General features: G+C 23.3%; 3 protein-coding genes across 5 annotated transcripts; 2 read left to right on the top strand and 1 right to left on the bottom strand.

Annotated features, from left to right (window-relative positions):
- Window positions 1-2087: 2087 nt before the first annotated feature.
- Window positions 2088-2944, top strand: LOC122854412 (larval cuticle protein A3A-like). The gene is made up of 3 exons (XM_044155042.1): window positions 2088-2274; window positions 2349-2547; window positions 2625-2944. The coding sequence occupies exons 1-3, from the start codon at window positions 2263-2265 to the stop codon at window positions 2930-2932; spliced, it is 519 nt and encodes a 172-aa protein (XP_044010977.1). The 5' UTR covers window positions 2088-2262; the 3' UTR covers window positions 2933-2944.
- Window positions 2945-4806: 1862 nt separating this feature from the next.
- LOC122854405 (WASH complex subunit 5-like) lies at window positions 4807-9247 on the top strand. The gene is made up of 6 exons (XM_044155030.1): window positions 4807-4986; window positions 5066-5168; window positions 5250-5441; window positions 5500-8257; window positions 8472-8625; window positions 8698-9247. Exons 1-6 carry the CDS (start codon window positions 4865-4867, stop codon window positions 8846-8848), a joined length of 3480 nt encoding a protein of 1159 aa, XP_044010965.1. The 5' UTR covers window positions 4807-4864; the 3' UTR covers window positions 8849-9247.
- Window positions 9248-10219: 972 nt separating this feature from the next.
- LOC122854404 (potassium voltage-gated channel protein Shab) lies at window positions 10220-27078 on the bottom strand. 3 transcript variants are annotated; one of them, XM_044155028.1, is made up of 9 exons: window positions 26461-27078; window positions 26278-26332; window positions 21883-23243; window positions 18866-19712; window positions 18407-18705; window positions 15000-15083; window positions 13952-14500; window positions 13654-13876; window positions 10220-11818 (listed from the first exon to the last, which is right to left on the bottom strand). In XM_044155028.1, the coding sequence occupies exons 3-9, from the start codon at window positions 23023-23025 to the stop codon at window positions 11265-11267; spliced, it is 3699 nt and encodes a 1232-aa protein (XP_044010963.1). In that variant the 5' UTR covers window positions 23026-23243; window positions 26278-26332; window positions 26461-27078; the 3' UTR covers window positions 10220-11264. The 3 variants fall into 3 exon arrangements, with proteins under 3 accessions (XP_044010963.1, XP_044010962.1, XP_044010964.1); XM_044155027.1 differs by having other exon boundaries at window positions 26278-27078; XM_044155029.1 differs by lacking the exons at window positions 10220-11818; window positions 15000-15083 and having other exon boundaries at window positions 13162-13876; window positions 26278-27078.
- Window positions 27079-27759: the final 681 nt, after the last annotated feature.

A 27759-nucleotide genomic window follows, 5' to 3' on the forward strand; every position in this document is an offset into this window, starting at 1 on the left:
TTCTTTCTATTAAATACTACTTGAAATAGTTGACTATCATAAATCATTAATTGAAATTTGTTTTAATATATTTTAGGCATAAATAAAAAAAAAACTTATAATAGAATTTAATGGGAAGAAAATAATAGAAATTAATGGGTTTGTTTTTTTCATAGGTGACATAACTTATCATCTATTTATTCCACTTTTTCAGTATAAATACACACAACACGTAGAAAAAAACATTCAGTTTAATTATTTTTCTAGTAAAAGAGTAATTGTCAATATGAAGCTATCAATATTTTACAATTTTTTAATTTTCTTCGTTATTGTTTATTGCTCAAGTAAGTTAGAAAATTAATGAAAAGTATAAAATTTGCTTAATAATATTTAATAACAATTCAATTATTTTTACCTCTTTTTAATTGCTCAATTAATTGTTTAGCCAAATAAAATAGTAAATAATGTTCATTAAATATTTTACGTTTTCAAAAATAAAATAAAAACAATTGACCTGAATTTCTAAAAATATATTCTATAGATCATTAATTCTTCATCAAATTAGATTATTTTATTTCAAGCTTAAATATCAAATTATTATAAAACAATCTTTAATTGTTTATAGAATAAAAAAAAACTTATATAAATTTTTTTTCTTATATAAAATTGGTAAATTTAAAACAACCTTTGATTTTTGACGAAATTTATTTTGATATTTTGTGCTAATGACATTGTTTATCACCTGATGTTCTTATATCATCATGTATTCTATATAAATACGTGAAAAATAAAATAAAAAGACCAAGGTTATCTAGACCTCACCCGAAGTCAATCAACAGTCTTTCTATCACATTTGTTTAAACTTTTTTCAATTAAAAAAAAAAACAAAGTATGAGGTTGATTTTTGTGGTATTTATTTTATCAATAGTATCTCTGATTGAGGCTCAATATGAAGGAAGACAATTCAATTATCCACCTGGTGAAACTTGTGCAGAACAAAATCATGGAAAAAATTCAAAAGTTTTTTTGAAAATTACGTTTGGACAAATTGTAGGCCAATCTGTCAATATAAAGGTAAATAATTGTTTATTATTGTTTTAATATTTTTCATAATTAAATTATAAAATAAATTAATGATTTTTTTTTTTTTTTTTTATATTAAAATTGATTACAGATTGAACGTGTTGAATTAAATTTTTTTTCTCGAGAGAGGACAGAAGTTTATTCACAAAATGATTTAAGTTATGCCAAAGATTATGTTATTAGTTTCGAGAATGGTAATACAGGAAGTTTTTCTGTATGTTTTAATATTATTGTTCATGAAGGTTTGTAAATATTATTACTATTATTAATCATTGTTAATTTATGATGATAATTATTTTTTATTTTTGTATGCAGGATATGCAGGAGAACCACAACCAATTTTTTGGAGAATAATTAAAAATGAAAAAGAGTAAGTAGTTGTTAATTATTTTGATTTGTAGTTTGTATAATTTATAAATTTTTTTATTTTTTGTTTTTTTATAGACTCAAGAAAACTGAAAAAGAGAATAAAAACATTCCATTTGAAATAACTAGAAAAACGAAAAAAAATCAAATTGTACATCCAAGTGTTATAAACATGCCTGTAAATTCAAATGTTCATCCAAGTGTGGGAATTTATGAGTCGATAGACACAACTGTCAAAAGCAAATCTATTTTAGATTTAGAGAAAGATTTTGCTGAATATACTGTTGTTGATTAATTATTTAACATTCTTGTGAATTATCATGTGAAAAATAATAATTAAATTTTTAATTGAAATAATAAATAATGATGTACTTACCATCGTTTGTAAATTTTATTTTTTTATTTCTATTATTTGTCTTTATATTCTAGACTTATTTTTTTTATTGAATATATAATTTTTAAATGACCATGAAAAAGGTTTATAATCATTAATTAAAATATATATTTTTCAATTGAATAATATCTAGATTTAAATTATGAAATTTACCAAAAAAAAATGATCCAATAACTATGACTAAAATAATGTAACATTAGAGAGACAAGGTCATTTCCTAGATTGGACGTATCAAGCACCAATTCTATAACGTGGACACATGTAACGTATGACTATCACTTGAGGAAAGGGTGTGGCGTCTCTCCTGCCTAATTCGAGGTCCAATTTAACGATTGCACTAATATTTGTAGATCGTAAACCACTATATAAACTCAAGTATCTCACTGAAAAGATATCATTCACTTTGAGCTATCAATAAACAAAGTATCTCAACAACAAAAATGGCATTCAAGGTAGATATTATAATATACAAACTTTGTCTTGATAATTTAATATTTAAATCTAATGTTATTTGTTTTTTTTGTAGTTTATCACTCTTTTGGCTTTAGTAGCAGCCGCCAATGCTAGCTTCATCAGCTCAGTTGGACCACTTGCTTATGGTGCAACTTATGCAGCATCACCATATGCATATGCTGCTTCTGGTGTACCTTTGGCTTACACTGCTCCAATCATCACCAATCAGCAAGTTGTAGAGCCATACAACCCAAATCCCAAATACAGTTACAGTAAGTAAACTTTTGTTGTTGTCGTTTTAATTGACAACTTGATAATTAATAAATACTTGATGTTTTTTTTTTCATAGACTATGGTGTATCAGATCCTTTGACTGGTGATCACAAGAGCCAATATGAAACTCGTAATGGAGACCAAGTTAAAGGCAGCTATTCATTTGTTGAAAGTGATGGAACCACAAGAACAGTTGATTATACTGCTGATGATGTCAATGGATTTAATGCAGTTGTACGTAAAGATCAAACAGCCACTGTTGCTGTTCCAGCTACACCACTTGTTGTTAAATCTGTTGCATCACCAGTTTATCAAGCTGCTTCAGTTTACAATGTTGCAACACCATTAGCACATCAATACGTTCAAACTGTTCAAAACTGGTAAACAACAAATATCGACAACCTTATTTTATTCTGATTATGCAAACAAAAAATAAAAAAATTCCTTCTATTATAAAAAAAGACACTTGACCGTTTTTTATTTATAATCTAATTGTTGCTAATTTGTTTATAATTACACTTTTATTGTTTTCTTTCTTACATTGACACGTTTCTATATGTTGTTGTGTGGTTAATACGTTTGTTTATTTTAATTGTGATAAATAATATACTTATAATTAAGATACACAAGAATATATACAATCAGCAGCGGTGGAGTGAGGTCACTCTTTTATTTGAAATAGTAAACTTATTTTACTGTTAATTTGATTATATGAATATTTATGAAATATATCAATAACTATTTTATTGTGTCAAAATTTTTGATGATGACAAATTAGTATATCTACTTTAAATACATTATGAATATGTCTTATAAAATAAAGTTATTTATTTTACAGATTATTTATATCATTTGTTAGATTATAGTTTTCTGAAAATTAAATAAAAATGCTATTTGTGTTAAAGCAACTTTGAATATATCTCAGTAAAACTTAGATAATTCATTTGTAAGATAATCTAGTTTATTTAGTTTTTGAAAAATTCAATAAAAGGTCTTTTAGCATTCTATATTCTCGAAAAATATCTAGTAAAGTCTTTGAAAATGATTTCTTCGATTTTCTGTTAGCCTGATATTTTCAGAAAAAATTTTTACAAATTGGTATCAGGTTTAATAACTCACTAAAGAATGGCGCTGAAATTATAGCGTCTAGAAATTTAAAGTACAGAGAACATAGAGGTTTTCTTGGGCCTTAACTTTTATAATCAATTATTAATAAAAATAGAGCTATCCTCGTAATTTTTTTTTTATTCAATTGTTTAGGATTAAAGCTAGTTTAGGAAAAAAAATGGGAATTTTTGAAATGGTCAAAGGGGGGTAGGGGGTGGATTTTAACTATTTTTATTTTTTTTGTCTATGATGGGGTTGAGCGATCTTCGTAATTTTTTTTTCTGAACTAGCTTAGATCTTAGACAATTTAATGAAAAAAAAATTACGGGGATGGCTCAACCCCATCATAGACAAAAAAAAATAAAAATAGTTAAAATCCACCCTCTACCCCCTTTTGACCATTTCAAAAATTATAATTTTTTTTCCTAAACTAGCTTTGATCCTAGACAATTTAATGAAAAAAAAATTACGAGGATAGCTCAACTCTATCATAGTTAAAAAAAATTAAAAACCAGTAGTCGTCGTAGAATCGTATAAATCCACCCTCTACCCCCTTTTGACCATTTCAAAAATTATAATTTTTTTCCCTTAATTAGCTTTGATCCTAGAAAATTAAATGAAAAAAAAATTACGAGGATGGCTCAACCCCATCATAGACAAAAAAATTATTTAGCCAACAACCCCTCAATTTGTTTTCTTTAAATACGATGTAACTTATTCCAGAGGGTTGTTTTTTTATATCTGTGACTTCTTTGGGGTATATTAATACTTAATTAATAATTTCTAATAAATTTTATTAAAATTTATATCATTTTTAATTATTTATTCATGTTGGGACCTTGGAACCCGAATCATCCCTGGATCAGGAGATTCGAGACGCTAACTTGCGCTAACTTAGACGCTAATTTCAGCGCCATACTAAAGAGGTATTTAGTGAGTTATTAAAAATAAAAAAAGTGATTGATAGAAATTTTATTTATGATGAATAAAATAAATATTGTTATTTTATTCGTTTTAATTTATTTCTTCTCGTATGTACTATTTAAACTTCCCGCGCAAAATATCCAGTTGGAAAAGTAGAAATCTATACTTATATTGATGATTATGCTGTCAAAAAAGAAAAATAAATAAAAAATATGTCACTTTTTGTTTTTCAATCTGCTAACAAGTGTTTTTATCAATTTAATATTATAGACAATATTATTTAAAATGGGTGATTTTATAGCAAACAATAACAATTGTGGACAAAATTTATTACGACTTGTTTCAAGAGGAAATGCAATACTTGCAGAATTAATGAGACTCAAAGAATATGTTCCTCCAGTTTTCAGGTTATTATAATAAAAACAAAAACACCTTATATTTAATCAACAATAATTAGTATTTTATTAATAATTATTAAATTTTCAGACTCGATTCAAAACAACATACTCAAAAATACAATTCAATTATATTGGATTTTGCTTATTTCAAAGCAGCAAATATACATGAACAAAAAATAGAAAATGATCCAGTAAATATGACATTTATTTAACACATATTTTCATTAAAAATATCATTATAAATAAAAAAATTATTTTGTTTAATATTAAAGATACTTCAAGAACGTGATGAAAATTTACGTGAAAATTATTCAGATGTTTTAACACGTTTTTATCTTGCATTTGAAAGTATCCATAAATACATAACTGAATTAAATAGTTATGTTGATGATTTAGAGGATAATGTTTATATTCAACAATCACTTGAAACTGTCATGTTGAATGATGAAGGAAAACAATTACTAGTAAGTACCAGTTACCAAACAATGATGTTTAATAAATTAATATCTAAATTATTTTTAGTGTGAAGCATTATATCTTTATGGTGTAATGCTTCTTCTTGTTGATCATCAATTTGAAGGTCAAATACGTGAAAGATTAATAGTATCTTATTATCGTTATAATGCCCAACGTTCATCATCAACACAAGTTGATGAAATATGTTTACTTTTACGTTCAACTGGTTTTTCAAAAACATCACAAAAACGTCCACCAAATTATCCAGATGATTACTTTAAACGTGTACCAATTAAAACAAATTTTATTGATTTATTAATTGGCAAATTGAGATCAGATGAAATATATAATCAAACAATTGCATTTCCAAATCCAGAAAATCGTAGTATTGCTTCAGCAAATCAAGCTTCAATGCTTGTTATAATATTATCATTTCAACCATCAATATTAAATAATAGCTCAGCAATAATGCGTGAAATTGTTGATAGATTTTTTCCTGATAATTGGGTTATAAGTATTTACATGGGAATTGTTATTAATCTTTATGATTGGTGGTTACCATATAAATCAGCTAAAATAGCATTAAATAATACACTTGATATAACAAATATAAAATTATTATCTAAAAAATATGGTGATAAACTTGATAAATTAATAATTGATTGTGAAAAATTACAACTTGCTGTTACACTTGATGAAAATGAAATTGAAACAATTATTAAATTAATACGTGAAACAAATATTTGTTTACATTGGATATTATTACATACAACAATACCAACAATATTACAAGATGAAACAAAACGTTCACGTCAATTACGTCAACAAATAATAAATGATACAAAATATAATTCAATTAATTGTTTACGTTTATTATTATCAACAGCTAAAATTGAACAAGATTTAAAATTAATGTATAAAAATTTATTATTAGATAAAGATAATAAATGGTTAGATAATAAAATTAAATGTGTTAATAAAATTAATGAATTATCAGATGTATTTGGTGGTAAAAAAAAAATTGTTGGTATTGAAATAAATGATTGTCTTGAAAATTGGTTTAAAAAAATAAGTGGACATGTTGAATCACTTGTTGAAGATGATAGTAGAAAAATTGTACAATTATTACAAGCACTTGAAGAAGTACAAGAATTTCATCAACTTGAACATAATTTACAAGTAACACAATGTATTAATGAAACACGTGATATCCTACTTGGTATGTTAAATACAACAAATATCAATGAAACAACAATAATATCAATAAATATTATGACTGATTGTTGTTATGCATGGAATATAATGGAAACATTTATTGATACAATGCAAAATACAATTAAAACAAATCCACCAACAGTTATTAAATTAAAAGCATTATTTTTAAAAATGTCATCAGCACTTGAAACACCATTATTACGTATTAATCAAGCTAAAAGTCCTGATTTAATATCAGTATCACAATATTATAGTCGTGAATTAGAAAGTTATGCTAGAAGAGTATTACAAATAATACCAGAAACTGTATTTGGTTTACTTGCTAAAATTGTTAATCTTGAAACAAATATATTTAAAGAAATACCAACAAAATTATATAAAGATAAACTTAAAGATTATGCACAGTTAAATGAAAGATTAGAAATGGCTAAATTAACATATTCAGTATCTGTATTTACAAATGGTGTATTGTCATTGAGAAGTGTATCACTTGGTATATTACGTGTTGATTCAACAAGACTACTAGAAGATGGTATACGTCAAGAACTTGTTAAAAAAATTACTCAATCATTACATAATAATTTAACATTTGATAGTAAAAATAAATATAATTTAATTGATAAATTAAATTATTTAACAATTATCATGGATGGTTATCGTAAAGCATTTCAATATATACAAGATTATATTAATATAAATAGTTTAAAAATTTGGCATGAAGAAGTTACGTATATTATTAATATTGCACTTGAAGATGAGCTTAAAAATTCAACTTGGATACCTGGTAAAAGTTTAAAAAATTTATTAATAAATAATACAAATAAAAATGATGTTACATTTATTGATAATAGCAGCAGTAGCATCACTAACAGCAGCAACAATAATGGTGATACATTTCTTGGTAGACTTGCTAAAGAATTAATTAAAATAACAGATCCAAAATTAACAATTTACATTGAACACACATTGGCATGGTATGATTTAAAAAATCAAAATGAGCTATTAAATCATAAAATATTTTCAATAATATTACGAGCAATGGGAACACCTGGTTTATATGGTCTTGATAAATTACTATCACATTATATTAATCAAGAATTAAATAATATTTATAAACACATTGATTTATTTAATAAAGATAAAAATTTAAAAATTATTATTGATGAAAGTTTAGCTGTTATAAATAATACCGATTATTATAAAATAAATCCAGGTAAATTGTGTAATAATTTAATTAATTATGGTGGTAAATTATGGCAGTCAATGATTGATTGTTTATTAAAAATTGGTAATTATCAATTATTAAGAAGTAATATATCATATGAATTAAATACTGCTTGTAAATTTGAAGCTAAACATATGGAAGCATCATTGAGAACTTTTAATAATGCATTATTAAATGAATTAAAAAAAAAAAAATATAATCAACATATTAATGATGATGAAAATCAATTAATTAGAGAACTAAGTGTTCGTCTTGAATGGACTGGTATTAATGATCCATTAAATAAAAAATTTATACAATTTTTAAATTATCATAATTTTGATTGTATTTTATTTTTATTTACAATTTATCATCTTCATAAATTATATTACTGCAAAAATACAGGTAATTTGATTAAAATATATACTTAATTAATTTTCCAACTAAATTACTTTTTTTATTTTCTTATTTTCTTCTTAATATTATTTCTATTTTTAAAATAAATTTACATAAAAACTACTTTGAATAAAATTCAATTTATTTTATAATAAAATACATCAATGTAAAAGGGTTTGAAGTATAAATTGACAATATTTTTTTTCTTTTTTCTTTTTTGCAGCAAGTCTTTTGAGTAAAAAAATACAAGATCCAATTGATTCAATTGTATTTACCATTGGCATACATACACTTTTGCGTCAATTTCCAACTGATATTTTTGATAAATACATAAGTTTATTATGTGATTATGTATTGACATTTGTATCATCAGAAAGGTAAAAGTATATAATTAAATACTAAATGAAAAACAATATAAATTAAACAAACTTTTTTGTTTTTTTTTACAGTGGAAAAATTGGAAATGATTTCGAAACAGAAGCAACAACAATTATTTACTATCTACAATTAATTTCGAAATACTCAAACATAGAAAAATTAAAAATATTAAAAAATATACCAGCAATTGTTATTGATCAATATAAAAAAATAATTAAATAATGAAAAAAGATATTCTTTATATAATTGTTTTTTTATAGTTGAAATTAATAGTAAGTGCTTATATTGAGATCGATGATTGAAGAGTATATTAAAGGAAAGTAGAGTATCAATATGGTATATTGTTAATATGTATATATAATGTAAGTGATGCGTCGACGACAAATTGCATTAGATTTGTATATCTTTTAGTGGTAAAATAGTGGAAGGATGTCACTTGAGGAGAATATATATATTTTAACCGTAACAAACAACGCCGTCAGGGGTATATCATAGTCAGTATATATATATTTATCATACAAAAACAACGTATCAGTTAAAATTTTACTTCAGTTGACAAAAAACATGTCACGATAGTACTTGTTGCATTATTTATACTGTGAAATATTAAGAAATATATTTAATATTTAAATTAAATAAAAAGAAATATAATTTACATTATTTTATTTAATAAATTTTTCAATTATTTATTATTTATTTGAATAATTTATCAATTTTTATTTCAACAATGAAGATACGAAAAAAGACAACTGGATCATTTAAAAATGTTAGCAATAAATTAATTAATGAAATTTAAATTAATTTTTAAAGTTTTACATTTTAAAAAGTTTAATATTTGTTTATATTTTTTATATATATTTATAATATTTAATTTATCATGACGTAAAAAAAAACTTGTCACACCTTAAATGTGCATGTTTAATTTAATTAAATTACCCCTCAATAATTTTTATGGGAGAAACTTTGTGTTTAATGGGCGAGACTTTTTTTGTAATATATATATTTCAATTTAAAAAAAAATTTATTTTAGATTATACTGTGGCTATTGATCATATTTTTTATGATGAAAATGGTGATGGGCCTTGATTTTAGTAAATTATTTCGAGATACAACAATTTTAAATAAACAAAGAATGAAATCTCGTGATCTTCGAGGAATAAGACCAGAAAAATTATCAACTGCAATTCGTTATGGAAAACGTGGAGAATATATTAAACAAACAAGTGAAAATATTAACAACAATTATCCACATTTTATTGACAAGTTAGTAATAAACAAATAATCATTAAAATATTATTTTTCTATTGATAAAGTTTATCATTAAAATTTTTTATTTAATTTTTCATTTAATCAATAAAGTATTTAAATATTTATTTACCCTTTTTATTCTAGTTAATTTTAATGAGACAATTTAATATCCTTGACCTTTTTTTTTTTTTGTTTTTTTGATAATGCAACATATTTTAATACAAAAAATTTTTTATAAAGTCGAAAAACAATAAATTTCAATTAATTTTTTACTCTTAAATTAATTTTTAATTAATTTTTCTAATTAATGTTTAAACAGATTTTCAATATATTGGATAATGAAAAAAACAAAGGATCATCAAGAGTACATAAAAAAACTTGAAAAAGTTTATTTTAAAAAAAAAGACAAATATTCAGGAACATCATCAAACGATTTACTCAATTCGATAAAAATATCTATTACTTAACATATTTATTATTAAATATTACTACATGCAAATTAATTGACCCTGAATTACATCAATAATCCACCAAAAAAACATCAATTATCACAACATAATTACGAGACAACTACAAAAGGATCTAGCAAAAGAAAAATTAATTTGGTTTTTTTTTAAATGCTATTCACAATAAATGTATTTATTTATTTATAATTTATTTATCAATTAATATATATATATACTCATCGTCATCTAGACATTTTAAAACATTTTTTTTTTCTATTTGTACATGATTTTTTTTTTTCTTATAATTAGCATACTATATTTGATTTATTTTTAAAATTTCGCATTTGAGTGTTTTAAATAATAATTGCAAATAATATACAAATGCGATAAGCATTATCTACAATTTAATCAGCAAAATTCGTTGTTTAATTTTCAAATATTAATTTATACATTATTACATAAATTAAATATTATTTTATTATAGATAAAATTGTGGCAATAATTTATCTGTATCACATAAAACCAAAAAAAAGTTATTTAAAAAAATGCCAATTGTGTTTTTCCATTTGAACACATGGAGCTTGAGTAATTAAATTTCAGAGCAATCTATTGCTTGCATAATAAATATACAAAGGCACATTATTGTTAGTGTTTAAAAACGACAAACGACGACTCTTAACAATTGACAAAAAAAAAAATTTTTAATTTACTTTACTTTGATGTATTAATTTACTTTTAAAATTTTTTTATTTCAGCTTGATTAATTAATTTGGTCACTTATTATGATAATTAATTTAATTGCTGAATAAAATTGTAAATAAAATTTCTCAGAAGTAAACTTACCTCTGTTATTTGACCTTATTATAACAACATTTTATTTTTGATTAATTATTTTAAGCTAAACATTTTTATTATATTTTTTAAAATATTAAATGGCAATTAATTTATGAATTACGTCGTGGTGGTGTTGGTGTATCTTCAAGTAGACGATTAATATCACTGCTACCTTCATCAGGATTATTATTACGTTTTTTTTTATTAATTTTTTTAATTGTTTTTGATGGTTTTGTTATTTTAACAATACTTGATTGACTACTAGATTGTCCATTATTTTTAATTTTATATTTTTTATCATTATTTATATCTTTACAATTATCATAATATATTTTTGATAATTTATCACATCCAGATTTAATTGATGTTGGACTTGATTGTTCAATATTATTATTTGTTCTTAATAATGCACCCAATACTTGATTTGTAAAAAATGGTGATACTGTTGATGGACGTGTACGTAAATTATTTATATTTGTATTATCAATTATTAATTTATCAGTATCACCATTCATATCATCATCATCATCATCATCACAACAATTTTTAATATTTTCGGATTTTTTTAATATTGATTTTGCACGTTGACGTTTTGTCATATATGATATTTTTTCACTGTCAATTGAATCAGCTGATAATGATAATTTGTTACCACTTGATGTACCTGTAAAATTATTTTTTATATTTTTTTTTTTTTCAAATTAATTATTTATATTAAATTATAGGTGGAAATGGGATTGGTTTAAGCATGAAAGTGCACTACTTTTAATATAAATAATAATTTATTTATTTCGTTGTAAAGTTTCATCATTTTAATGGAAAAAAAAATAGAAAAAAAAAAAAATAAAACAATCGATGATAAAATTTGTATAAATAAAATGTTTAAAAAAAATAAATTAAATAAATTATTTGCTTCAGACATTCTTAACAATATTTAACTTACTAATTAATAAATAAAAAAATTCGTAACGTTAAAGTTATTGGCTGACCAACGCTTGGTTTTTACTACTAGTATCATTTTTTTTTTTTTGTATTTTTATTTTGATATAAAAAATAAATATATTTACAAGAGCATGAGAGTCCATTTCCAATCAGCCAAATAACGTATAACAATGTCTTTCATAATAACAATAATTACTATTTTTTTTTTTTTTAAATATTTTTCTTTCATTCCACTAAAAATTGCATGATTTTTCTACATCGTCAACTAATGAGCAGATAAATATTCAAACTTGAGCATAAATAAATATTATTTATTTAAATAAAAAAAATCACGTTATGTTTATTATATATCAACATTTCTTTTTTTTTTTTTTTAAATTTAATAAATAAAAAAAATTAACAAAAGAAAAAAAAAAACGTTTTTTAGCTTTAAAAGTGCATTTTTTTATTGCGATAAATATATTGCAATTTAAAAACTAGATTTTTTTTCTTTTTTATAATATTATTTTGCTAGAGATTTAAAAATTTTTGTGACGTGCACATAATTATATAATTTATTTTAAACTATTTTTAATGAACTGTTGGAAAAAAAAAAATTTCAAGATTTTATTTTTTTTTCTAGGCTTAATTAATTGATTGATCAATTATTAATTCGTTCGATGTAATTATTTATACATATATACAGTTGTAAAATAATTATCATATTTTTTTTTTGATAATTGTTTAAAAAAAAAATAGTTCTAATGATCATGCTCATAAATTACTAATCGTGCTGAGGCTGCAAAAAATGCGATACAATAAATCAGCAATCACAAATGATACAAAAAAAAAAAAAAAGATAAAAACTGTCTTTCTTTTTAAATTTGTTTTTATAATATTTATGTTTTTTTTTAAATCGTGGAACAATTGTTTTGTGAACATAGTGCGTGCAAAATTTACATTAAAAATTTATAATATATTTTAATAATTAATATATCTTTTTTTAAGCTAATTAATAATTATTTAAAATTTTTTTTTTTTTTAGTTCCAACAATCCAAAATGGAAGTAACAAGTTTTATAAATAAATAAAAATTATTATCCTTCTCTTAAAACAGGGAATGATATGTAAACTCTCTCTCTTTCAATTATTTCAATAAATTTTCTTATTTTTCTTTCAACTATTTAACTATCTTACAATGATTTATGTACACTTGCAAAACACTTGCGATGATAAATGAAAATTAAAAAAAAAACACTTGCTGAGCTAAAATAATGATATTTTTTTTTTTCAACTTTAAATTATCGTGAAAACTAATTAAAGCATGTGAATTTCTCAGCGATGATTTGTATTTTAATAATAAACTATTAATCTACAATGATGATAATAATAATGCGTGGTATTATTACAAACTTTTTGTCTATGATTCGTGAGTATTTTTTAAACTTGTGATAAACTGGTGATTGTATTTATTTAATATCTATTATATTTATTCAAATATTATTCTAATGAAAATGTGTGTTTTTATTTAATTTGAACGTTTATTTTTGTTTGTTTTTTTTTTCTATAATTCATTTACCAGAGTATTGTTTCGAACCGCTCAAATTTCCCAGAAGTTGTTGATTTAATATACGTGATGCTGATACAAGACTTGTTAATGATGAATTTGTTGTTTTAGATGTAGGCCTTGTAACACGATTATCATTATTATCTTCTGATGAATCTTGTCTATCAAAACTTGCATGACGTGGTGATTCTGTTTCTTTAACACTTGTTGATAATTTTCTTTTTCCTGATAAACTCTAATATAAAAAAAAAATATTATTATAAATAACAATGATAGCAAATCAAATTTAAAAAACAAAATAAGCTTTTACCTTTGATAAACGTGTCTTTTTATGCTTTGGTAATATATCAGTCATTAAATTTCCTTTTTGTTGTTGTGATTGTTGCTGCTGTGATTGTTGTAAATTTTTATTAAAATCATTACCATTAAAAAATGTTGATTGTTCACGTGATAATGATTTATTAATATCATTATCAATATCACGACATTTATTATTATCAGTTCCTTCAAGTGGATTAATATAAAGATTACTATCATGTTCAGCAATAGTATCACCATCACCTAATAATTCTTGTGAATGAAATGGATGTGTTTGACAACTAGCATATGTATCTGTACTATCAACACTACCACGTTCATTGTATGGTGTTGTTGTTGTTTTATTTATTGGATATATTATTGTTGATGCTGTTTCAGTTATCATTGTTATTGGACGTATTGGTGATAATAATGGATCACCAAATGCACTTGTTTCAATGCTACATTCACGCAATGAACGTAATTCTTGACAAACTGGATTGCGAAAATCACTTGTTGCTAGGGGCATTATATCTTCAGCATCTCGATAATCTTTGTATTCCTAAAAAATTAATTTAAAAAAAAATAAATAAACATAAATTTCGAATTATTAATTAAAAATCAACTAGTTAATTTAGTCAGCTCTTTTTTTTAAATTAAATAAATCATTTTTATTTATTTTTTTTTGTTGGTTGATTGCTGACTCACCTTGTTTACTATTCCAATTTGTTGATTAATAATATTATTTATATATAATTTAAGACAAAAACAGAGAGTGATAGATAGTATAAAAAAAAAAATATGACATGATTTTTTGATGACTCAATGAACAAATAAATGATTTAATTTAATTTTTGCTTCATGTGGCAGAACACACACACGTGAATTATATTTATTATTATTGCAATTACCATAACATTATTTGAAGGCATTTACGTGTTAGATTACTGCCAAATGATGTAAATGTAATTATTAATTTTTTTGTTTTAAAAATAAAAACTATATATTCTTTTTTTTTTTCTAACTAATGATATTTTTTTTTGTTAATGATTTGTAAATACCTTCGTGGTACAAAAGCAACACTCGAATTCACTAGGAAACTCATCAATTTTCTCGATTTTTCTCCCATCTTTTCTATCTTCATCCTATAATATATTACACACATTTCATGTACATGAATATTTGTGCTAATGATTATTTAATATAATATTTTTATTCTGAAATTTAAACCCACTGATAATTCCTTAATTTCTTTTTAATTTTTTTTACTCTTTTAATTCAGGAATTTTCATCGAGTAATGTGCATCAAAATTTCTAACAGCGTGATTGTTTATTTTTATTTATAAATTTTTAAAATTTATTTTTATTATTTAACTATGGAGAGCCAGAGAGACAATTATATTTTTAAAACAGGTTTAGAAAATGCCACTTTACTTACCAAAAAATAATAAATTAAATAATGATTTAAAAAAATAAAACAAACAGTTTAATAGAAAAAAAATAATCATTTATTAAATTGTGTATTTACAAATAATCCCTGTTATGAAATTTTATCTAATTTTTTAAAATAATTTTTCTTTTATTTTGCAAGTGCACAAGTGTTTTTTTTTCTGTTGTATTTTTTTTCTGTCTCTCCCTTGATCTACCTTGTTTTTCTAATGTTTTCTATCTAATAATCATTGATTAATTAATGAAATTTGTGGAATGTTTGTTGTTTATTCAAGTAGTTTGACGAAAAAATCATCTGCCATTTAAATGTCGTCATTGATAACAGTTATCTTCATTCGTACACACTGTCATAATCAGGCAGCATTGTCTGAAAAATAGCCACAAATACTGTGATAATATTTTCTAATTTTTTCATAAAATTTAATCTTCATTTAAATTGTTGTTTTATAAATTAAAAATTAATTAAATCTAAAATTATACCATAAATAAAATTATAATTAATTTAAGTGTTTATATTAGTTCCCTTAATTTGTCAATAATTTTTTCTTTTTTTAATTCTATCTAATGTCATTTATTAATTAAAAAAACCTTCACTTTATTTAATTACCTAAATTACCATGAAGAATGACTTCAAGGGCAGAGTTTGTTGATGAAAAATCGACTAAGTTTATCCTGGAAATAAATACAGGAAATTTTTTTTCATTTTCTATTTATTTTTTTGTGCAATATATTTTTCTATTAGCACATTAATTTTTAATTATATTATTAATTTAAAAAGTGACATTAACTCTGATAATTAAATGTGAAAAATTTATACGAAATATAATTTATAAAATAGGCTATTTAAAAATTAACAAAACAAAAAATATAAATTAATTTATTACAAAAATAATAGTAACAGTTATGATGATAGTAAAAACTATCAGCTAATTTTAAACATAAAAATAATATAAAACGATACTATGGTGGGACGCTTCGCGTCTATCCCACCTCCGTAAAAAAAATATAAAAATTAAAATTCATCACTTTAAAGTTTAGAAAATTAAAATACTTTAATTAATAATAACGCGGTAGTATTATTTTATTTTTTAATGTGTATAATAAATTAGCTCTGTCATTGGCTCAGACTTCAATTTGAAAATAACATGTCAGCCAAAAATACACGACAATAATAGTAAAAAAAAAAAATACATATACACTTTGGCTATATAAACTTGGATCGATTTTCCATTTAGGTCTAGACAATAATAAATTATTTATCCCAGGCCAAAACATTTTATCTAGAGAAAAAAAAAAACCACCTTTCATTCGATAACAAAAATAATGTTTAAATAATTCAAATAAATAAATCAATAATACTCAAAAAAAATTGCAAAAATATTGACAATATTTCAAGCTGAAAAATAATTTTTTTTTTCCTTTTTTTTTATATGTTAGTTACACTATTATTTTACAAGATTTTTTTATTTTTTCAAGTGGCACATTCTTGACCCTGTTTGTCTATAAAAAACTTGATAAAACTTTATTATTTTTCAGATAAAAAAACTCGACATTTACTGACAAAAAGTGATTGATTTTTTTTATATTTTTTTTAACTTCAATAAAAAATGCACCAGTTGCATTAGACGTCGGTAAAGTCTTATGGAATTATTAACTTGATGCAGCTGTTATTCTTCCAAACTATATGCTATTTTTTATAACTTTTTTTTCTTTGTTCACTATAGCTATAACACCAGAGTGATAAAAAATAAAACGACTTTTTTACTTTTTTGATAAAAATTAACTTCTCTTTTTTTATATTAATTTTTACATGTAAATTTTTCTTGTATTTAAATAATCATTTTCTAGTCTTTCGGGCTCCTCAAGTTATTAGTAAATTTTGGTAGTTAATTAACATAAGAAAGCAGATTTATAATTCGTAAGCAAAAAAGCTCTAGCTATTGTGATGTTTTATGATTTTGAATATATGATATGATAATGTTTAAGGATAATTATGACAATGACAGTAGAAAATTATTTGCATTGATATGCGTTACTCTTTAATCAAGCAATTCATTTTTTATTTATTTTGTATTTATTGTTAAACAAAAAGAAAATAAAACAAATTGTCTGTTTGGTTTTTTTTTTAACAAGTAAATGTGTGTAAATTGTGTAAAGCAATTATTACTAATATATTTCTAGCTAATAAATAAATAATTATTACTGGCTGTTAAATTATTTATAAAATTTATTAATTAATTTTAAATATACAACCAGTAATAATTAATTTTTATTTTATTTTTATTCAACTATTTACCCTTAATATTATTATCTTCAAATAATAATATTTTTTTTTGTTGATTGACATCTCGGCAATCGGTTTGTCATGTGAATATTGCATTAACTCCATTGTGCCTGTTAAAAAATATCTCGAAATTCACCAGTACTATTTTTAAATATCATTAAAATAATTATTTCGGTCATTGACCTCATAAATTATTCATAAAATTTAATCAAGAATATTGATTAAATATACTTATTTAATTTTATCTTAAAATATTTTTTCATTATTGAAATTCTTTATAATTATTACAAAAGAATTTCAAATATTTATTAAAAATATAATTAATTTTATATGAAAATACCAAAAAATTAAAAATTGCTGAATAAATTTTTAATTAAAAATAATTTTATTTATTGCTTTTGAATAATCGCAATCAATGACAATTTTTTTCTACTTATTCTCATAAAATCGATAGTTTAAATTTCAAATAAAACATTATCATATCAATTATTATTTTTCATGATATTTTACTACCGATATTACGTGAATATTAAAATGATTCCAAATGAAGCCAAAAAAATTAAAAAATAAATGCCATAATGCATGATTAAAAATACATATACGGGAGTTTTTAAAAAAAGTTGATTAAATATTTATTTAGTTGATAGAAAAGCATTTTGTTTGATGATGATAATAGAAAGAACATAAATGAAAAATAATGTAAAAAATGAAATGAAATATGAGGGAGAGACTTACACTGGGTGTTGTATTTCCATGATTAGAATGTTGTGTTGGTAAATCATCTTGATAATAATCATCAGCTTGACTGCCAGGTATATTTTGAGCAAAATCAAGTAGTCGACGATTTGGACTATCTGGTGTTGTTGGTAAATCATTTGGTAATGCTGCAAATGATGACGAAGCACTTCTTCTATGACGTGATAAACTATAATGTTCATAGTTACGATAACAACCAGGACCAGTTTGTGCTGGTCCTCTTCCACATACTGAATCACCCTCTGTACTGTTACCATCAACACCTGACATATTGTGACCTGTACATTTTTTCATATATTAAAATTAAATTACAAATTATATATACCTATATATTTAAAGATAATTATTAACTTTCTGAAATAAATTTTACGTTTGATTTACGATTCTATGTACAATGAATGAATATATAAATAAATTATAAGGGTATATTAATCTTACCAGTATCAACAATGACATCAATAAGATCCATACTCTTGGCAAATGCATCTCTCAAATTAATATGATGAAATGAAACAATACTTCCTTCACGTTTAGCACGTTCAAGTGCTTCACGTCTTTTAAGTGCTTTTTCTCGTCTCATTTGATTTTTATAAAATTCAGCAAAATTATTAACAATAATAGGAATAGGCAACGCAATTACCAGTACACCACATATACAACACACACTTCCAATCACTTTACCAAGAGGTGTCGTAGGATAAATGTCTCCGTAACCAACAGTCGTCATGGTGATACCAGCCCACCAAAACGTTTCTGGAATGCTTATAAATTTTGTACCTGGTTCTTCTTTTTCAGCAAAATATGCAAGACTTGAAAATATAAGTACTCCCATTGCCAAAAAAAGCATTAATAAACCAAGTTCTTTATATGAATTACGTAATGTAAAACCAAGACTTTGTAAACCAGTTGAATGACGTGCTAATTTTAATATTCTTAATATTCTCATAATACGAAATATTTGTACAACACGACGTACATCTTGAAATTGATCATTTGCATTTTTATTTGTTTCAACAAGAAATAATGATACAAAATATGGTAATATTGCCAATAAATCAATAACATTTAAACCACCTTTGAAAAATTTCCATTTATCTGGTGATGCACTAAAACGTAGTACATATTCTAATGTAAACCATGTTATACATACTGCTTCTACCATAGCTAATTGTGGATTATCTTGAAAATTTCCTTTTTCATCATTTACTTGAAAACTTGGAATGGTGTTTAGTGTTAATGCTATTGTTGATAACACAATAAACAATATTGATATCACAGCTATCACCTGTAATTTTATTTCAATCGAAAATTCATCAGTTTTTTTCTCTCTCTCTCTCTTTTAACTATTAATTATTTAATTATTTATTTATTTAAAATTATGCTCTTCTTTATATTTTTGTTTTTTAAATTTTTATATTTTTCTCTCATTATTTTTTAGAACCATCAAGGCACCAATTTATAAGACTTAATTATCTTCAGAACGTAGTATTTTTTCTACGACCACCTCAGCCTTTCGTTGCATCATTATTATAAATTTTTTTTTTTTTTTAATGCCAATTAATTAGGAAAAAAAAAAGAAATTATGTATCTTTTTTTTTTTGATAAATTTACGCGCTTCGGAGATTGTTACGTTCCTGTATATTACCTTAACGCCTTATGCATTTATGAATTATTTTTATGTAAATTAATTTAATTAGTAAATTAGCTTTATGAAAAAATTAAAAAATAAAAATAAATTTATTGTCTTTTTAGCAAACACATGAAAACGTTAAGCAATACACAGACCCAAAATTATTCATACAGCATATTCACACATTTAGTGCAATTTTTGAGGTGATAAAAAAAAAAAAGCTGTGATATTTTATTTGATTGATGACTCTAATTGATTTATTAATGATTTTTTTTTTTTTTTTATCTACTAATGAATAACTTTGGAGATTTTTAAAACGAAACAAATCTCATTGAAGCTGAATTTTAATTTCAATTATTTTTCATTTATACACACGTGCATACAATTTCATTTATTCACATTCATCAAAAAAACAATTAAAACAATTAAAATAATAAAACAATTTAAAAAAATATATATGTTATTAAAAAATATCATAAAATTAAAGATACAATCTTTGGCTATTTATTTGACACAAAAATTAATTATTTATCCAGATTGAATATAATAAAAAAAAAAATGTTTTTTGGCAACTTGACAAAATACTCGATTAATCATCAAATCGTATAAACATTGATTTTTTAAAATATATATATTTTTTTATTATTTTTTTTCAAGTATATAAAAAAATTGCGCATTCACACAGTATATCAAAAAAAAAAAAAACTTGCGGGCTCGCGATTAATTTTTTATTTTTAAATTTAAAAAAAAAAAAAAAAACTTTTATAAATGAAAATATTTTTTGAAAATTTTTTGATTAATATGTTATTATTGTTAATGAAAAAAAAATAATAAAAAATAAAGTAATTTATTAATATATTTTGGAAAATAATAATCTCCGAATTTTATTTATCAATAAATAATATTTTTTGAATTTAAATTAAAAGGGGTGTTGGCAAGTATGTGAGGCAAGATTAACGAGCCCTTATATCAAACATACCGTAGCCTCAAAATCCCGTTCCCTCTTTGTTTAAAAAAAAAAAAATAAATAATAATTTAAATTATTTTGTTTAACAGTATATTAATATATTGAAATAACAAAATAATTTAAATGAGGGAGCGGTATCGAGAGGACCTTCTCTGTGGTATCTGGTAATCGCGTATAAACCCTCCCATTATTATCACCTCAAAATAATATACAAAAAAAAAAAAAATCACATTGACAATATATTCACTGATGCTGCCACTTGGTTTGTAGATACATGAAATATAAAAAAAAGCAGACATTTATTTATTAAACAATAAAATATATATATGATTTTTTTTCCTCTGAAGAATCATTTCTATCAATTTACCTAAAAATTAATTAACACATTTAAAAATACAACATTGATATCAATTATTTAATGCGTGATAGTGATAAAAAAAAAAAAATATAAACATAAGCAAATGTAAGAAAAATTAGCTTACATTATGACAATTATTTCGATTAATAAAAAAAATTAAATAAACAAATTACAAGCTTGGGTAGAAAAAAAACAGCTGATATTTATTCAAGCCTTTTTTTTCTTTCTTTTAAATTTAACTATCATGTTTGCAACATTTCCTGTTTTAAATATAGATATTTAATATTATTTTTATAATTTAACAGCTCATATAAAAGTTTGTTTTTTACGTAAAATTAAATAAATGAATTACCTAATTCGAAATAAAGCCTAAATTTGTTTATAAATTTTTTGCTCTTGTTTTTATATCCAATTATTTAATTTTTAAATAACAATTCAGTATTGTTAATTAAAAAAAAAAAAAAATAATTAAATAATTAATTAAATGATAGAAAACTTACCCTAGCAGCAATTGATGTAGTTGGTTTTTCCAATAAATCCCATAGCCATTTTTGATATTGTGCACATTTACCATCACCAAATTCCTCCTCCTCTCTTTGCCTCAATGACTCAGCCTCCTTTCTCATCTCCTCATGTACATGTTCTTTTCTTTGATGATATTTATGTTGACAACAACTTTCTAAATATAATTCATCAACACCCCAATATTCAAGATCATCACTAAATGCTAATACACACATTTCATCAACAAGATGTAATTTACCAGTACGATAAAAATTTAATATTGAACTAAATGATTTTGGATGTCTATCAAAAAAATATTCATTATCAATTAATGAATAATCATCACATAATTCAGTTATTGATTCATGTGTATTACAATCACGTAAACGTCCTAATCTAGTATGTGGTAATCTTTCTAATGTTCTCCATAATACTTCATGTTTAACACCACCAACATTAATTGATACACGTCTATTTAATGCTTTTGAACGCATTATCATAAATGGTTCTGGTGGTAATGAGGTCATGGATCGGGAGTAAGTCCTTTGTTGCATCTGAAGAGGAAGAGCATCTGGTGGTGGCATTGGTGGCATCGGTGGCGGGGGCGGTGGTATTGATGCTGTTGTTGTTGTTGATATTGTTGTATCAAATGGTGCATAACGTACTTCTTTTGTCCATCCACTAATATTATTATTATTATAATTATTAATATTGTTAATACTATTATTATTATTATTTGTTTGTTGGCATATTGTTGTTCCAGTTGTTGATGATGTTGTTGAAATATTTGGACAATCAATAATACCAATTTTTGATAAACCAATTGATGTTGGTAATGGCGTTGAGCATATTGTTGTTGATGATGATGATGATTGTGCTGCTGCTGCTGCTGTTGATGTTGATGTTGATGTTGATGATGTTGATGATGTTGCTGCTGTTGCTGGTGATGATGTTGAAGCTGCAGCTGTTGATGATGATGATGATGGTGATGATGTTTGTGGTAATTGTGATGAACTTGATGATATAAGCTGTTGATTTTCAAAAAAACCATCGCTCGAGTACATTGCTGATACAAAATCATTTCCATTTCTTTCTTTATCAACTCCCGCGTCTTCCTCGTATCTTCTATCGTTCAGCATCAGATGAGATTTTTTTTTTTTTTTAATTTTTTCTTTTTATTCACAATGCTGAGATTATATTATATCAATTTAAGTTTTTTTTTTTTATATATGATTTTTTATTAGAATTATTATTTTCCAATTAATGTGAATAAATTGTTTTTTCTTTTTTTCTTTCATCCTTCGGCACAATTGCTCGTCGCCATCGTCATCAATGTGGCTCGAAGCCACCTCATAATCTAAATTCAATATATACATTTTTAATAATTAATTAAATTTTTAATTTTAATAAACAAATAATTATTTTTATCTATTTTTAAAATATTTTTTGTATTTTTAGAATTATATTTTAAAAGTTTTCTTTCTTTTTTTTTTTTATTTGATTCTTTTTTTTTCTAACTAAAAATATCCTCTTATATATTTTATTATTATGTTACTACTATAATTTTTTTTTATTTTTATTTTTATTTGTTTTTACTATTGTTGATAATTTAAATGTACATAACTTTTGTTAAACTCTAAAATTAGTTTATCGATTTTAAAAAAAAAATATAAAAAAATATTATAAATTAATTGCAAGTTTATTTTTCAAGTTTCGATTCAAGTTTTTTTTATTAAAAAATACGTCAAATTTATATCTAATTATTTTTTCATTTTATTTAGCAGTATTACGTGCACTTTTAAATATTAATTAAATCAATTACTCGTTGTTTTTTTCCTCTACTTATAGATACGTAATTTTTAGTAGAAAAAAAAAAAACATTTTAATATACCCTGATCACGCATTGCAACAACGTAACACAAGACGTCACAAATAAAGAATAAAAAATAAAAAAAAAAAAAATGCAATTTATCATCATGGTATTATATTGATGTGGGGTAGGCTTTACTACGATATTATGTATACTTAAAATTTTGGCCTTGAACTAAAGTTATATGCCAAGTGATCTCAATGTGCGATCGTGACATTAAACAATCTTTTATGTATAAACAAAAATGTTAAATTTAGTATTGAAATTATTACACCACTGACAGGTAAATAAAAAATATAAAAAATTAAAATATACTACAAATATTTATATTGTAAATATAATTTTATCTGGATTATTTATTATTAATTTTAAGCCAAAAAATCCATCAAAATAATAAGGTCACCAAATGGACCCAAACTAGGCAAACAAAAATAATATATTACACTTGATAAAGAAAAAAAAAAAATAATAATAAATTGAATTGGAAAAATAGAGCTACTGGAAAAAGAAAAAAATACTTTTTTTTTTTTACTCAATTTCGACTGATCTGTGTCGCATCTTCCCCACTTAACATATTACGAGAAAAAAAAAAAAAAATAATCAAAAGAAAAAATAAAAAAAAAAAAAACTTTTTTTTATAGCGCGTGATCTTGGCTGGGAATCAAACAGCGACCGACTTTTAGCTATTCGAATAATAAATTTTCCCAACAATTTTTGAGCCAGATATTTTGAATATAAAAAAAAAAAAAATAACAACAATAGTTATAATAAGAGCAAAGAATGTGTATGACGAAAAATAAATTCTATAATTTGGATTAATTTTATAAAAATTTAGGACAAATGCATTATGTATTTTTTATTTATTTAAGGGTCATGTATCAACCTACACCACGTCAAGGCCAATTGCTCGACCATGGACCGCCTCAAGATAATTTTATATCGTCACGCGCAACAAAAAAAAAAAATAAATAAACAATATAATTAATCAAATTAAAATAATAAAAACAAGAATGAATATTTCCAAATATTATTTTCAAATTGAAAGTATCAATAGATGATCATTTCGAAATATAGAAATAAATATCGAAATATAAAAGGGATGATTTCGAAACGCAAGAAAAAAATAAAGTTTGTATTAAAAGATTAAATATGAAATTAAATTTGAAAAAAATAGGCCAAGATATTACGATAATCGTAGTAATATTTTACAAAGTAATATAAAGGATTTCGAATAAACTTTTGACGTGTATTTGAGGGAATAAATGAAAAGGATTAAATATAGATTGATATGATTGATGCGGAAATAGTTGAGTTGTTTATCGTATTGAAGCAGAAAACTGAACGATATAAAATTTATATACAAACACATTTAATGTACAAGAGAGAAGGAAGGAGAGAGAGGAGAGAGAGGGAATTAGTGATAGAGGTATGAAGAGGGTGGGTATGTTCTACTGGCCTAAATAGGGTGGGTTCAATGATTCGACCCCCGCAAGGCCGTGGCATACGAGTCGATGTGCCAGCCTGGGGGCTTTTTTATTTTTTGCCCTAGATATATCAAACTCCTCCTTGTCATTTAAATATTCATCCTTGAAATTATAATAATAATAATAATAATTTTATCCTTATTCCATTATGAAAATCGACAGCCTTCATTTGTGTTTTAATAATCAATTTAAATAAATAAATATATATTTTATTGATTTTTTATTTTTAAATTAAAAATATTATATTTTTCTTTGTTTTAATTTTTTTTTTTTTAAATTATTGTTATTGATGAGATAATTGAACACTTCCTCATGGCTAAAAGGGTGGATTTTATATTAAGATATCAAAACTTTGAATAGAACAAACTACTTCCGCTTGATTTTATCATATATATATTTTAATTTTTTTTGTTATATAGATATGTAATAATGATTTATAAATTTATAACCCTCTAATTTTATTATTTCATGAATATTTAATTTTTTTTTATTTTTAGTTTGTTGATTAGTTTGTAGGTAGTTTTTTTTTTTTTATTGCTTGTTTATTGGGGGTTGAAAATCACGTTTAAATTTGATTGTTAAAATACCCTGGTGGCAATTACCACAATGATCATGTCGTTTTACCACCCGGTGTTATTCCGGAATCACACGATTAGTTGGTTTATTCAAGATGTACATACTTACATTAGTCGTTTATTGCAAAACACTTGGGGGGTTGAACAAAGAATAAACACAAAAAAAAAAATAGTAAAAAAAAAAATATTATAGTCATAGTGTTGAGGGTGATATAACATCAACTATATTGTCATAAAAAAAAAAAAAAAACAATTCCATTCAAATAAATAAACAATTAAGTCTATATAAAAAATAAAAAATAAAAATAGAAATAAAAAATTTGATAAAAATTGTTTTTTAAAATATAAATATAATATATAAATAAAATATAAAATTTATATACAATATAATTTTTAAAAAGATATAAATAAATAGTATAATTAATAATAAATAAATAAATTAATTAATTAATATTAACTTACCCTTTTTAAGGAAGATCCTGATTAATCATAACAACGATGAATAAAAATATCATCACTTTAACGTTAAACATATTATAATAATTATAAAATAAAAATAAATATAATTAACAATAAAAATTAATATTAATTATAAAAAAAAAAAAAACGCCTTGATTGATAAGTACTTTGAAAAACGTGCTTTACCACTTGTTTCATGGGCGCTGCAAGCAACCACGACTCGCATCACTATCGATTGCCATGTGTGCCCCCCCTTAAAGCTCAATTATTATTATTATTATATATATGTTTTTAATATATACATATATAATTTAACGCAATCGCGTTTTTAGATTTTCTCACATTAACATAACACATACACACACACATTTAATTTACACTAATTTTTGCTAATTTTTTTTTTTTTTTTTTTTTCGTGCTATCACTAAATTATGTGCAATAAACACTTTAATAATTTATTACAAGTTAATTAATTTTTTTCACAATTCAATTCCTCAATAATAAAAAGACACTTTATGGGTTTTTTTTTTTCAAATTTTTTTTTTTTTTTTATATTATTATTTGAAATGTAAATAAAAAAATTAATTGATACGATTGTGAATTTTGACAGGCTGAGTCGTGGGATGTATATATTTTTCTTTGTGCTTTTTTTTTTTTACTTTGAGCTTTTTCTCTGTCTCTTTTGCTCTCTCTCTCTTGCTTGTACTCTCTCTCTATCTTTGATTGTATTATTATATTTATTTAAGCACTGCGGAGAGCTTTGAGGAGACAATCCACGACTGAGATACTCAGCTGCTAGCTTAACTTGAGTTCGCACTATGTGACCAAGGCGCAACTTGGAAAATAGCCAGCATTGCGCCTGTCTCATGATACATTTTATTTATTTATTTAATTTGTTACCCTTTTTGTTTTTATTTAATTTTTTATTTACATATTTCGTGATTATATCCAAACATGCATTTTTTTTTTTTTTTTCAACAGGATACAACTTATTTGCAATTATTTATAAAGAATTTTTATTTTTTTTTTTTGTCAAATTAATTAACACGTTAACGTATCATCATTGATTATTATTATTATTTTTTTTTTTTATTTATTTAATTGGGTCAATCAATTGTACTTTGTGAAAATTTGAAAAGTTTTCTTTTTTACGTTACGAATTTTTCATTTTTTTCGGACTAATTTTATGTTAATTTTGTTTAAGATTAATTTTTTTTATTTATTTAAACTTTAAATAATCATAATTTATTATTAAATTTTTTTAAAAAATTATAATATTTGTTTACCATTGTTAATAATAATTATTATTTTGTTTATAAAAATTTTTTATTATTAATTTTTGTAATTAATTGTCAAACTGAGTAAATCAATTTTTTTTTATAATGTTTTTAATAATTCAATTCGTTTATAAGAATTTCAAATTCAAAATAGTCACATGACTTAAAATGGCGATACAATAGACCAATGAAAAAATTGACACACAGC

The sequence above is a fragment of the Aphidius gifuensis genome, linkage group LG4 (assembly GCF_014905175.1).
Source record: "Aphidius gifuensis isolate YNYX2018 linkage group LG4, ASM1490517v1, whole genome shotgun sequence".
In the NCBI taxonomy this organism is placed as follows: Eukaryota; Metazoa; Arthropoda; class Insecta; order Hymenoptera; family Braconidae; genus Aphidius; species Aphidius gifuensis.